Source organism: Mobula hypostoma, chromosome X1 (assembly GCF_963921235.1).
Source record: "Mobula hypostoma chromosome X1, sMobHyp1.1, whole genome shotgun sequence".
Taxonomy (NCBI): domain Eukaryota; kingdom Metazoa; phylum Chordata; class Chondrichthyes; order Myliobatiformes; family Myliobatidae; genus Mobula; species Mobula hypostoma.
In genome coordinates, this window is record NC_086128.1 from 41,185,782 (window position 1) to 41,200,801 (window position 15,020).

The following is a 15,020-nucleotide window of genomic DNA, read 5'->3' on the forward strand; positions in this document are numbered from 1 at the left end:
ATATGGGTTAAACATGGGCAAATGGGTCATGTTTCGACTGGAAGCATGGTTGGCATAAATGTTGGGCAAAAGGACTAATTAAAATAAGCATTGAGTGGATGACAAAAAAGAGTAAATATGATGGGTAACTAAACCTGCTTTAGCTGAGCAACTTATGGATATGGGTGACCCTCTGCTCTAAATGGGTATAAAAACCTTACATCAGACATATTTTGCTTTTTGTGAGACTTACACAGTAGCAGATACAAAGGGTCCAAATTCCACATATGCAAATCTGCAACTTAGTAGAGGGCACTTAGCATTAAACCCACAACAGTTCAGGTCAGAACTCAGACAGTCAAAACTAAACCCAGGGTAGCTCACACCTAATGGCAAGAAGCAGAAGCAGCACCTGTTGCTTAGCAACGCACGTACACCAACTCAATCAGGTACCGGTGGAATGGGCCATTCAGAGATGGGACGGCTAGAAGAAAGCAACACCATGAAAATGTTCCTTGGTTGTGGTTGGGGAGGAGGGGTCATAATAGGCCAATGAGAAGATAGGCAAATCGGGTCATACAGTACAGAAAATGGCCCCGTGGTTTCTGTAGTGTAGCAGTGAGTGTAACAACATTACAGTGCCTGCAACCCAGGTTCAATTCTGTCCATTCTTCCCTCTCCTCCCCAGTTCCTACTGTTACCTATATACTCGGGAAAATTTATAGGAACCAATCCACCTACCAACCTGCACATCTGTTGAATGTGGGAGAAACCCAGAAAAGAAACCCACACAGTCACATGTAGTCTGCAAAGACAGCATCAGAGATCAGGATTGAACCGAAGGTGCTCGAAGCTATGAGGCAGCAATGCCACTAGCTAAGCCACAGTTCCATTTACCCGTCTCCTGATAGGAAAGGACACTTACAGGAGTCATGGATGGGGACCTTCTGAAGATCCTGCCCAATGAGCATTGATCTATTTATCAGATTATACAGGTTCAGAGAAATTCAGCAAATGCAGAAGAATTTGTGCTGGAAAGGTAAGAAAGTGGTGTGCAGACACTGACAATACCTGCCACCAGTTGAGATCTTCCTGATTCACAATCTGCAATATATCGCCATAGGTAAACTTCAAGCCAGCTTCTTTGCAAGGTATCAGGTTATCATTGACAGGATCATACTCAAAGTGGCACTTCACAAATACCTGAAAGGATTTAAGAAATTGACACCATTATTTCAACATTCTCTTAAATGAGTGTGGCATTAAAACAAGAATTTGCATTTATCTCCAAACTTTGACGTTGCAAGCATCCTGAACTGCTTCAAAGGAGGGGAAGTCAGATAAAATCTAACACCAAACCAAAAGATGTATCAGGACAGGCTTTATCAAAGAGGAAAGATTTCAATTTATGTTTTGATGGAAATAAAAGAAGATGAAGGGAGAAAATTAGGGATAGCTTTAGTTGCTGAGGAAACAGCTACCAATCGTAGGCAAAGGAAATCAGGATTGACCAGTTGAGTTCTCAGATGACTCAAGGCATTTGAAGATCAGGATGAGAATTTTAAAATCAAGGGATGCCTCAGCCAGAGCCAAAATGGCTTGATTCAAGTTAAGCTTGGGGTTTTGGAAAAGTTTAGCACTACAGAGGCTGGAAAATGGTAGACCAGTCAGGAAATCATTAGAACAGTGGAGGTGCAGATAAATCTTGAGGTTTCAGCAGTGAACAAATTGACAATGAGATAGCAATGCTGATATTATGTGTTTGACTGTGTGTTTTGTGATGGAGAGAACATGGTGTCAGAAATCCGAGATGCTGGGTCGGATGGGAGATTGATCTAAGAGCATGGGCTGAAGATGCTGCTTCTGGTCTCAAATACTGAACTGGAGGAAATTTATGTTAATCTGTTATTATACACTAGATGAGGAAGGCTAGTGGTAGAGTTGCAGTCTCACAGCTCCAGTGACCTGGGTTCAATTCTGACTTCTGGTGCTGTCTATGTGAGTTTTTATATTTTCCCTGTGACTCTGTGAATTTCCTCCAGGTGCTCTGATTTCCTCCAACATCTCAAAGAAGTACAGGTTGGTTGATTAATTGGGCCACTTTGCTTCTTGGGTGTAAGTGAAAGAATCTGAGCAAGGTTGCTAGGAACGTGGGAGGAATAAATAATAGGATTAACGTAAATGGGTACCTTGTGGCTGGTGGGCCAACTTCTATGTTGTATAACACCCTGACAACTGCATTCAACGAGACAATAGAAGAAGTGACATGGTCACTCACATAAAAGGCTGTAAATAGGTCAAGAAACGCAGGGAGACATAATGTGCCATGGTCGCAGTATGAAAGAATGAATTAACGCAGCTAGATAAAATACAAACACTTCACTGTGGTTCGTTCATGAGACACAGAGCTGAAAAGCAATTAAGTTATTTTAGGCTTATATAGAGAGATGATTAGATTGCAGCTCTGGTTACCACACTATATAATGGATACTGAGAGAATGTAAAAGGTGCAGAAATAACTTATAAGGATACAATGAGTATTTAGAGGTTGTAATTGTCATGAATGAGTAAGTGTCTTATTTTTGGCCCTTTTCCTCTTCAGTATTTGCAACCTTTTAGTTCTCATGACCATATAAATCCTCTCCACTGCCTCAACATACAATATAGAGACCAGAACAGTGCACAGTTGCCTAACAAAGGTCTTGGGCATTATCGGAGTAGACATTTAAAATGAAACACTTACTTGTAGGTAAATCCAAAACAAGGGATCAAAAATTAAAAATAGACACTAATAAAACCCAACAAGCATTCAATAGAATTTTATTTTGTGTTTCCAGCACTGCAGGCTTGGAGTAGTTAACTGAACATACCTTTGTGAAATGATAATTGGCAATGGGCAGAGTGTAAGACAGACTATTGCCACCTTTAAGCAGGGCATTATTCATTGTGCTCGTGATCTAATTTTGTAGAGAGACAAACTCTTGCATCTCTATAAATTCAGGTCAAATTACTGGTTAAAGAAACATAAGATATAAAACAAATATTCCTCCATGGATAAGGAACAGAATTCTTCCAAACTAAATAATTATATATAACCACCCCTGAATACCAATAACATTGCTACACAATATAATAAGTAAAGGCATCCGTTAGTCTTGCGAGACCATGGATCTGCGTCTGGAAAATCTTCACTTTCCAGCGTGCAGGCCTGGGCAAGGTTGTATGGAAGACCAGCAGTTGCCCATGCTGCAAGTCTCCCCTCTCCACGCCACCGATGTTGTCCAAGGGAAGGGCATTAGGACCCATACAGCTTGGCACCAGTGTCGTCGCAGAGCAATGTGTGATTAATTGCCTTGCTCAAGGACACAGCACGTTCCCTCGGCTGGGGCTCGAACTCACGACCTTCAGGTCGCTAGTTCAATGCCTTAACCACTTGGCCACGTGCCCACTACTACACAATATAATAGTCTCAGATTATTTATATCAAAGAATAGGTAACAGTGTCAGATAGGACACCACAGTAGCATAGCAGTTAGCGCAGTTCAGAGTTCAATCCTGGCATCCTCCTCAAGGACTTTGTACGTCCTCCCTGTGGTATGTGTAGGTTTCCTCTGGGTGCTCCATTTTCCTCCCACAGTCCAAAGACACACCAGTTAGTAGGTTAACTGGTCATTGTAAATTGCCCTGTCATTAGGCTAGGGTCAAATCGGGGGTTGCTGACGGTGCGGCTCAAAGGACCAGAAAGGCCTTTTCCGCGCAGTATCTCGAAATAAATAGTGTTCAAAGTTCAAAAGTTCAAAGCGCAGAGTAAATGTATTAACAAAGTACATATATGTCATTATATACTCATCTGCGATTTATTTTCTTGCAGGCATTCACAGTAGAACAAAGAAATACAACAGAATCAATGAAAAACTGCACAAAAAGACTGACTAACTTTTATATAGTAAGATAATGAATACTTACTGAAATATTCCCCCTAGAAAAATCATCTTCATGCTGTTTTACCCATGGTATTTTTGAAAAAGACAGCACTGAAATCTTGTAATGATTCACACCGAGGATCACCGCTCTTCCTGAGAACTTCACACACTTCTTCAGTTGGTAACTACTTTCTCTGTGTAGACACACACCAGCAGTTGCTCACTGGTTCGAGATTATTTCCAGTTTATCTGGATGCTCCTCGGTGCAATTCTGTGGGAACCTTTAGTTCTGCATCCAGCAGAACTCATTATATTTGTTGGTTCCAAAGCACTCCAATCTCATTTGAATTCAACTCACACTTACCCACACAAACCTCTTTAGATCTAAACTCCATTCAATTTCTGCTTAAAAAAGTCATTTGGGCTGCAGTGTCAGATTTGAAAAGTATTTATCTGAAGAGTAATTATGCATTAATGCTGTCCAGTGTACATTACACATGGATGGCAGATTGGCATTGGTACTGCAAATACAAGAAAATCTGCAGATGCTGGAAATCAGAGCAACACACATAAAATGCTGGAGGAACTCAGCAGATCAGGCAGCATCTACGGAAAAGAGGAAACAGTCGACGTTTCGGGCCGAGACCCTGGTGAAAGGTCCTGATGAAAGGTCTCAGCCCGAAATGCCGACTATACTCTTTTTCATAGATGCTGCCTGGCCTGCTGAGTTCCTCCAGCATTTTGTGTGTGCTGCTTGGTATTGGTTTAATATTTTGTCACAGGTAATGTGAGATACAGTGAAAAGCTTGTCTTGTTAACTGTTCATACAGATCAAATCATTACACGGTGCATTGAGGTAGAACAAGATAAAACATTAATAATGCAGATCAAAGTGTAACACCTACAGAAAAAGTAACCAATAATGTCCAAGATCCTAACAAGGCAGATTGTGAGGTCAAGAGTCCATCCTATAGAACAGATAGTAACTATCCTGTTCTTATTAGGGAGTAACTGACTCTTATGATTATAACTTGACTAAAAAACTTTGCAATTTGCCCAAAGAAATTTTGATCAAATAAACAGACAAATGAAAACATTAAATGCTAAATTGCTTTGAGAAAATTATGCGTTAACCTGAGAAAAACTTTTAAATGGGACTGGATGTCACCCAAGGGTCAAATAATGGCTGAACATTATCAACTGCATTGGTGAGGGCATTTAAAGTGAATCAGATGTCTTCAAAGGCAACTATGAATTGCGCATTGAAAGAGAATGGTTCATGAAGTAGACCCAGAGCAAGATAACTGAAAATCATTAACAACCTGTAGAAGCTGGAAATGTGAAATGAAAACAGAAAATTTTAGAGACACATAGCAGGTCAGGTATTATCTGCAGATAAACAGTATTAATGTTTCATAGAGTTTGCAAATGAAACTGATGTGCTATGGGTGTTCAGTTTTTTTTTGGTTTTTACTTGGGAGTAAGAGGGGATGACTTCAGTAAGCTCCTCAGTAGTATTGTCCTGACACCCAAAGAGGCAAAAATGAAAGCACTCTGCTGTTAATTCTTTAGGAAGCTAGTTGTAGAAATATGGCTGAACACTAGGCGATCACAGCCCAATGTAAAGCAAGCCATTAAGATTTTACAGTGTTGAGAAATAGATATGAGATTTCTGCTAACTAGGAAGAAAAATTCCAGTTTTCATACTGAAGAATAAAATAAGGACAGCACACTTATCCAAATACTCACATTCCAATAAGTAAGACATGAGGTCCTGAAAGGAGAATATAGGGAGCTAGGAAGGGAGTTGAGAAAAAGGACCGCAAAGGTAGTAATCTCGGGATTACTGCCTGTGCCATGCGACAGTGAGAGTAGGAATGCGATGAGGTGGAGGATAAATGTGTGGCTGAGGGATTGGAGCAGGGGGCAGGGATTCAAGTTTTTGGATCATTGGGACCTCTTTTGGCGCAGGCGTGACCTGTACAAAAAGGACGGGTTACACTTGAATCCTAGGGGGACCAATATCCTGGCAGGGAGATTAGCGGGGGCTACTGAGGTGACTTTAAACTAGAATGGTTGGGGGGTGGGAATCAAATTAAAGAGGCTAGGCGTGAGGAGGTTAGTTCACAACAGAGGGAAGGGAACCAATGCAGAGAGACAGAGGGGTGTAAAGTGAGCGTAGAAGCAAAAAGTACAAAGGAGAAAAGTAAAAGTGGCAGGCCGACAAATCCAGGGCAAGCATTAAAAAGGGCCACTTTTCAACATAATTGTACAAGGGCTAAGAGAGTTGTAAAAGAGCGCCTGAAGGCTTTATGTGTCAATGCAAGGAGCATTCGTAATAAGGTGGATGAATTGAAAGTGTAGATTGTTATTAATGATTATGATATAGTTGGGATCACAGAGACATGGCTCCAGGGTGACCAGGGATGGGAGCTCAACGTTCAGGGATATTCAATATTCAGGAGGGATAGACATGAAGGAAGGGGAGGTGGGGTGGCGTTGCTGGTTAAAAAAGAGATTAACGCAATAGAAAGGAAGGACATAAGCCGGGGAGATGTGGAATCGATATGGGTAGAGCTGCGTAACACTAAGGGGCAGAAGACGCTGGTGGGAGTTGTGTACAGGCCACCTAACAGTAGTAGTGAGGTCGGAGATGGTATTAAACAGGAAATTAGAAATGTGTGCAATAAAGGAACAGCAGTTATAATGGGTGACTTCAATCTACATGTAGACTGGGTGAACCAAATTGGTAAAGGTGCTGAAGAAGAGGATTTCTTGGAATGTATGCGGGATGGTTTTTTGAACCAACATGTCGAGGAACCAACTAGAGAGCAGGCTATTCTGGACTGGGTTTTGAGCAATGAGGAAGGGTTAATTAGCAATCTTGTCGTGAGAGGCCCCTTGGGTAAGAGCAACCATAATATGGTGGAATTCTTCATTAAGATGGAGAGTGACATAGTTAATTCAGAAACAAAGGTTCTGAACTTAAAGAGGGGTAACTTTGAAGGTATGAAACGTGAATTAGCTAAGATAGACTGGCAAATGACACTTAAAGGATTGACGGTGGATATGCAATGGCAAGCATTTAAAGGTTGCATGGATGAACTACAACAATTGTTCATCCCAGTTTGGCAAAAGAATAAATCAAGGAAGGTAGTGCACCCGTGGCTGACAAGAGAAATTAGGGATAGTATCAATTCCAAAGAAGAAGCATACAAATTAGCCAGAGAAAGTGGCTCACCTGAGGACTGGGAGAAGTTCAGAGTTCAGCAGAGGAGGACAAAGGGCTTAATTAGGAAGGGGAAAAAAGATTATGAGAGAAAACTGGCAGAGAACATAAAAACGGACTGTAAAAGCTTTTATAGATATGTAAAAAGGAAAAGACTGGTAAAGACAAATGTAGGTCCCCTGCAGACAGAAACAGGTGAATTGATTATGGGGAGCAAGGACATGGCAGACCAATTGAATACTTACTTTGGTTCTGTCTTCACTAAGGAGGACATAAATAATCTTCCAGAAATAGTAAGGGACAGAGGGTCCAGTGAGATGGAGGAACTGAGTGAAATACATGTTAGTAGGGAAGTGGTGTTAGGTAAATTGAAGGGATTGAAGGCAGATAAATCCCCAGTGCCAGATGGTCTGCATCCTAGAGTGCTTAAGGAAGTAGCCCAAGAAATAGTGGATGCATTAGTGATAATTTTTCAAAACTCGTTAGATTCTGGACTAGTTCCTGAGGATTGGAGGGTGGCTAATGTAACCCCACTTTTTAAAAAAGGAGGGAGAGAGAAACCGGGGAATTATAGGCCGGTTAGCCTAACGTCAGTGGTGGGGAAACTGCTGGAGTCAGTTATCAAGGATGTGATAACAGCACATTTGGAAAGCGGTGAAATGATCGGACAAAGTCAGCATGGATTTGTGAAAGGAAAATCATGTCTGACGAATCTCATAGAATTTTTTGAGGATGTAACTAGTAGAGTGGATAGGGGAGAACCAGTGGATGTGGTATATTTGGATTTTCAAAAGGCTTTTGACAAGGTCCCACACAGGAGATTAGTGTGCAAACTTAAAGCACACAGTATTGGGGGTAAGGTATTGGTGTGGGTGGAGAATTGGTTAGCAGACAGGAAGCAAAGAGTGGGAATAAACGGGACCTTTTCAGAATGGCAGGCGGTAACTAGTGGGGTACCGCAAGGCTCAGTGCTGGGACCCCAGTTGTTTACAATATATATTAATGACTTGGATGAGGGAATTAAATGCAGCATCTCCAAGTTTGCGGATGACATGAAGCTGGGTGGCAGTGTTAGCAGTGAGGAGGATGCTAAGAGGATGCAGGGTGACTTGGATAGGTTGGGTGAGTGGGCAAACTCATGGCAGATGCAATTTAATGTGGATAAATGTGAAGTTATCCACTTTGGTGGCAAAAATAGGAAAACAGATTATTATCTGAATGGTGGCCGATTAGGAAAAGGGGAGGTGCAACGAGACCTGGGTGTCATTATACACCAGTCATTGAAAGTGGGCATGCAGGTACAGCAGGCGGTGAAAAAGGCGAATGGTATGCTGGCATTTATAGCGAGAGGATTCGAGTACAGGAGCAGGGAGGTACTACTGCAGTTGTACAAGGCCTTGGTGGGACCACACCTGGAGTATTGTGTGCAGTTTTGGTCCCCTAATCTGAGGAAAGACATCTTTGCCATAGAGGGAGTACAAAGAAGGTTCACCAGATTGATTCCTGGGATGGCAGGTCTTTCATATGAAGAAAGACTGGATGAACTGGGCTTGTACTCGTTGGAATTTAGAAGATTGAGGGGGGATCTGATTGAAATGTATAAGATCCTAAAGGGATTGGACAGGCTAGATGCGGGAAGATTGTTCCCGATGTTGGGGAGGTCCAGAACGAGGGGTCACAGTTTGAGGATAGAGGGGAAGCCTTTTAGGACCGAGATTAGGAAAAACTTCTTCACACAGAGAGTGGTGAATCTGTGGAATTCTCTGCCACAGCAAACCGTTGAGGCCAGTTCATTGGCTATGTTTAAGAGGGAGTTAGATATGGCCCTTGTGGCTACGGGGGTCAGGGGGTATGGAGGGAAGGCTGGGTTCTGAGTTGGATGATCAGCCATGATCATAATAAATGGCGGTGCAGGCTCGAAGGGCTGAATGGCCTACTCCTGCACCTATTTTCTATGTTTCTATGTTTCTATAACTATCAGAATATAAAGAAAATTAAGTGAGTATATTTGTACATTTAAGTGCAAATGGATGATTATACAAGTCATAATAATACACAGGGAGCTAGAAGTTCATTGGCAGGTTTAGCACATTAATTACTTAAAAGCAGATTTTCTTAAAATAGTAAAATACTTGTAGGTTTAACTTGGCAGCTCAATCTTCAGGGCTGAGATTTTGCAGTAATTTGATATGAAAAATTTGAATCTACCATAGGCCAAAAAATGCACTTCTGACAAATGCAGTGTTGTCGGAGAGGTAGGTAGAACTGAACGAATATGTCACCATTGTGACTGACTTCATCAAGACCTGTGGGGATGAGTAAGTACCTTTGAGAGCATAGTGGACATACCCACGTATGCCATGAATGAACCATGAGATTCGCAGTCTGCTGCGGGCTAGTTCTGTGACATTCAAGACCATTGATCCAAAACTGTACAAGAAGTACAGATACTATGACCTATGGAAGGGTATCTTAAGAGTGAAAAAACAATTCCAGGTGAAGTTAGAGATGGAATTGGATGTGGGTCAGCTCTGGCAGGGTTTGCAGACCATTACTTCCTAGAAGGTGAAACCAATCATCATAAATTACTGTGATGTTTCACTTCCAGATGTACTCAACACTTCTTATAAACACTTTGAAAGGGAGAATAAAACTACACCTGTGTGAATCCCTGCAGCATCTGGCTTTTATTAATAGTATTTCACTTACTATAAGAAACAAAAATACATGCTGTAAGGGATTAAGGTGCTCGAGGATACAAGTCTTTTGTTTATTAACGAATAGGTCCTTCAGTATAATTCTATCCTTGTTTATAAATACTATGAAAAACATGGCAACTAAAATCTGCACATCCCCCTGGGAAGGTTTGGTGGGCACCATGCTTGCTCGCACACTTCTTTGCCTCATTGGAGGGCATGGCTGTGCATGGTTGCCTCCTGCTTTCTCCTCCCCATGGCCTCACCTCACATGGCAGGGGACATCCCTGGCCAGGATGCCCCACACGGCCATGCATCAAAGACAATTGATGTCCAACTAATTGAGCCAAACAAATTAAACTTCTAAATTGTAATGATGTATAAACTGTATTTCATTTCCAATTAAAATTTCATGATTAATCATCACGGCAAGACAAATTTGCAGCCTTTGCATGAATCAATTAGCACTTTTTCAGCATTCCTGTAGTGAATCAAAATGGCTGTAATAATAACAAAATAATTATAAGGGAATAGAAAATCACAAATGAGTTTCAATTAATGCTATAGTTGCTAGAGTGAGTTTTTTGGGTAGATGATTTGTTAACACTTAAATGACTTTGGCCACCAGACTTCTATTTTAACTGTTTGACAAAGGACTGTCGACTGAGTCCACCACAATGGGCTTCCTAAAAGGTATAAATACCAGATGCTTCTGGTGCCTGATGCTGTAGTTTCGAAGACAGTCTTATCTATACATTATAAATATTAATTGTCTTCTATGTTAGCACGGGAAATGCCAAATAAATGTATTGTAGATTTAACTTACATTCCTAAAGGCTGTGGATACCAACCTAGACATGTTGGTGTCGGAAGGAAAGGATGGTGTGATATTTTGTATGTAGCTTCAAGAGAAAGCATTGTCTATGCATTGTCTATAACTTTTCAAGTAGCGATTGCCTTTGTGTTTAGCAAATAAATATCGAGCCCACATTGAGCTGGCAGACCTTTCTGCGGAAAGCGTCTCCATCCGTAAGATGCCTGCTTGTTGTGTCGAATAAAGAAGCTGCTTTGTATCTACCAGTGACTCTGTCCGGTAATTTCATCCACATTACAACAATAGTTTTCCATTTGCAATAACTTTTCTCTCCTTGTCTCTGCCTCTTTCTCTTTTTATAATGCTCCTTAAAGTCTGTCAAGCCTTCAGTTATTTTCCTTTGTAGCTCAGTTTCACAGAACATTCTAGAACAGTAGACCACAGGAACAGGCCTTTCAGCCCATGCTGTCTGTGCCAAGAATGATGCCAAATTAAAATGATCCCTTCTACTTGTATACGATCTATACCCTCCCTTCCCTGCGTATTCATGAAAAACACTATTGTACCATCACCCCTTGACACTAAAGAAAACTTTCCCTACACAGCTGCATCTAACTTTGTCCCTCTCACCTTCAAGCTACACCCTTAGATTTTTGCATTTCTTTCCTGAGAAAAAGATTCTGGTTGTGCATCTTATCTATGTCTCTGATATTTCTTTAAACTGCTATCAGATCTCCTCCCCTCAGCATCTGATGCTCTACAGACAACAACCTCTCCTTAGCCCACGCAGCATCCTGGTAAGCCTCTATCAATACCCTCTAGCCCACGCAGCATCCTGGTAAGCCTCTATCAGCATGCTCTCTAAAGCCTTCACATCCTTCATGTAGTGAGGTAACCAGAACCACATGCAATACTCTAAGTGCAACCTAACCAAGGTCCTATAAAATTGCCTCATATAAAACTGTTTGATCAAATGAAACCTTGGCCATTTTACTATATCTTAAATGTATTATATACATGCAGGTTGTGATCTTACTCACCACTCTGAAAAGCAGACATCCACCTGCCATCTTTGTGTTTCTTCAAAAGAAGCTAAACTGCTGCATTGCTCCTCTCTCTGGACACCAACTTTAGCAGTACAGGCACACGGCCTCCAGAAGCCTTACACTGCTATTCACCCTCAGTCTTCTCGTAACAAATACCAGAAAACTTTCAAGTATACCCAGCTAATGCCTAAGACTGATTGGTCATCAGACAGAGGTGTAATTTCCAGTGGAAGTCAATGGATGATGATCACTTTTGGAAAACAGTGATACTTTATACTTTTTCCAGCTCAAATGTACAATAGCTCACTGCAGCACTTTCAAGTGGAATCAACTGATTCACTAGAAACCAGGGTTTATGTAGGAACGTTCTCTAAAAAATCATTTTCTCGAATATTTGTAATCATTATATGCATTCTGCTTACATTAATATAATCATTATTCAAGAACTTACTTAAAGCTTCAGTACTAAATGAGTCAATGGCTGAAATAATATCAAAGAAAAATTTCTCCCATGACTGCTTTAGCTAATCCATTTATTAGAATTTTGATGCAAAATTAATCCCCTAGATAAATTCCAGTCAATAATTAAAATCTTAAGTCATTTGAATATAGTAGGCACGAATGACTGAAAATGTTGCAGTTTGATGGTTGCTGAATAGCCATATTTGCATAGTAATTTTGATCTGCAATGCTTGATGAAACTATGGATTATACCTATTAATTCATTTTCCTTACATCAATACCCAGGATCATTCATTGTAATTGATCTCAGCCCACTTTTATCAACCTCATATTAGTAGAGTTACCATTATTATATTATTTCTTATACTTTCCTTTGGGACACAGAGTGCTCTGTTTGCACCTGCTTTCTAAAATGGCTGCTCCAGTGCCGTTTAACTTTTTATTCACTTGAGAATCTGGGTTTCTAAGCAAATCGCACACTTTTGTATCTATGAACACCAAACAATCCGCTGGAGGAAGTCAGCATGTTGAGGAGTGTCTGTGAAAGGAAAAGGATTGTTGATGTTTTGGGTCAAAACCCTGCATTAGGACTCTATATGAAATGTGTGATTTCCACATGACATAGTCCTGCATGGTAATTGGTCCAGAAAGTTAATGCACAAAGGACCTGGGACACATTGCAAAACTTGATCCAGAATTGACTGGATGATAGGAAGCAGAGGGTAAGGGTGGACGTGTGTTTCTCTGACTGGAAATCTGTGACAAGTAGAGTTCTGCAGGGCTCTGTGCTGGGACTTTCGTTGTTTGTAATATAACTGACTTGGAAGGGAACGTAGGGTAAAATTACCATGTTTGGAGATAAAATGCAAAGTGGCGGGGTTGTGCTTAGAGAGGAAGGTTGTCTAAGAATACAGCAGGATATACACTCAGTGGCCAATTTATTAGGTGCACTTGCACGTTAATGCAGATATCTAATCAGCCAATATTGTGGCAGCAACTCCATGCATAAAAGCATGCAGACATGGTCAAGAGGTTCAGTTGCTGTTTAGACCGATCATCAGAATAGAGAAGAAATGTAATCTAAGTGACTTTGGCCATAGAATGATTGTTGGTGCCAGAAGGGGTGGTTTGAGTATCTCAGAAACAGCTGATCTCCTGGGATTTTTATGCTCAATCTCTAGAGTTTACAGAGACTGATGTGAAAAACAAGTGAGCGACATCTAGTGAGCGACAGTTCTGTGAGCAAAAGCACCTTGTAAATGAGTGAGGTCAGAGGTGAATAGCCAGAGTGGTTCAAACTGACAGGAAGGTGACAGTAACTCAAATAATCTCACATTACAACAGTGGAGTGCAGAACAGCATCTCTGAACACACAACACACCAAACCTTGAAGTGGATGGGCTACAACAGCAGAAGACCACAAACATAAACTTGTGGCCATTTTATTAGGGACAGGAGGTAAAACATTGGCGGACCACATTTAGAGCATTGTGTGCAGTTCTGGCCACCACACTACTGGAAAGATGTGACAGCATTAATAAGAATACAGAAAAAAAATCACCTGTATGTTGCCTGGAACAGTGGGGGGCAGGGGGCTGTAGTTATAAGGATAAATTGGATTGAATAACTTTACTGGAATGTAGGAGACTGAGTGATGATCCTATTGAGGTTAATAAAATTATGAGGGTATTGATAGGATGGATCTTATCCTAGGCCCATGTGGGGCAGATTTATTCTCCTTTCCAGCAGGTAAGAATGCTTTTATGAGATCAAGCACTTCCACAATGAGGTTTATTGAGTACCGATAGAGTCTAATGCGATCTGAAAACCACATTCCTAAATTTAAGCAAATGAAACTGTAAAGGTATAAGGAGTGAGATGATAGAATAGGGAATGTCAATAAAATGCATGATGATGAATAGACAATGATTAACATTTAAGGCATGTATGTAGGAAATGCAATAGTTGCACAAATGTAAAAGGATAAGCAGTCCAACGTATCTTACAAATGAAATTAAGGACAGGATTAGATCCAAAAAAAAGCATGCAAAGTTGCCAAAAAAAAAGCCGCAAGCCAGAAATTTGGAAGCAGTTTAGAATTCAATATAAAAGTGTGAGGAGGTTGGGATTAAAAGAGGAAAATAAGAGAAAAAGAATGTGACGGTAAACATACAAGGATGTGCATGTGGATTTTTAGGTGGTCCTTCATGATGACCCACTTAAGAAATTGGTATAAAGCATGTGTGATTGGGTAATATACGTCAAACAATGAAACTGGTTAACAAACAGAAAAGTAGGTATCTGTTACCATGTACTACTTTGAGATTCATTTTCTTGCAGGGAATTACAGGGAAAAAAGAAATACAATAGAATTTTACAAAAAACTATACATAAACATTCAAAGACTGAAATAACCAATGTGCAAAGAAGACAAACTGTGCAATTAATATAATACTGAGAACATGAGTTGTAAAGAGTCCTTGAAAGAGAGAATGTAGGTTGCAGAATCAGTTCAGAGTAGTGGTGAATGAAGTTATCCACACTGGTTCAGGAGTCTGATGGTTGGAAGGTAACAACTATTCCTGAACCTGGTGGTGTGGGATCTAAGGCTTCTGTACCCTCTCCCTAATTGTCATGGTCCGGTCCGTGAAGTCTGAATTCCGGTTCACGGTCCGGTCCATCGACCCTTGCTCCAGGTTTTCCTGTCTATCCTGTTTCTGTTCTTGTTGAGCTCTAATTGAGGCAGCTGATGCTCATTGGGGCTGGCTGCATCAATACCTTCAGAGACCAGGGCGTGGCTGCTGGATTCTTCTTGTCCTTGTATCCCTTCCTCTGCCTTCTGTTTCCTTGCCTGTAGCCCTGCCTTGTCTT

The 15,020-nt window shown here is 40.9% G+C and overlaps 1 protein-coding gene across 7 annotated transcripts in view; it reads right to left on the reverse strand.

The window, feature by feature from the left end:
* Positions 1–15,020, reverse strand: part of mpp2b (MAGUK p55 scaffold protein 2b) — a 602,124-nt gene that overhangs the window by 36,525 nt on the left and 550,579 nt on the right. For 5 of the 7 annotated variants that reach the window (XM_063037930.1, XM_063037932.1, XM_063037934.1 and 2 more), the window contains one exon: positions 1,051–1,182. The exons of the other annotated variants lie outside the window; for them this stretch is intronic. In XM_063037930.1, coding sequence (XP_062894000.1) covers positions 1,051–1,182 — 132 coding nt within the window. The remainder of the gene's footprint in view (positions 1–1,050; positions 1,183–15,020) is intronic. 7 annotated transcript variants of the gene reach the window in all.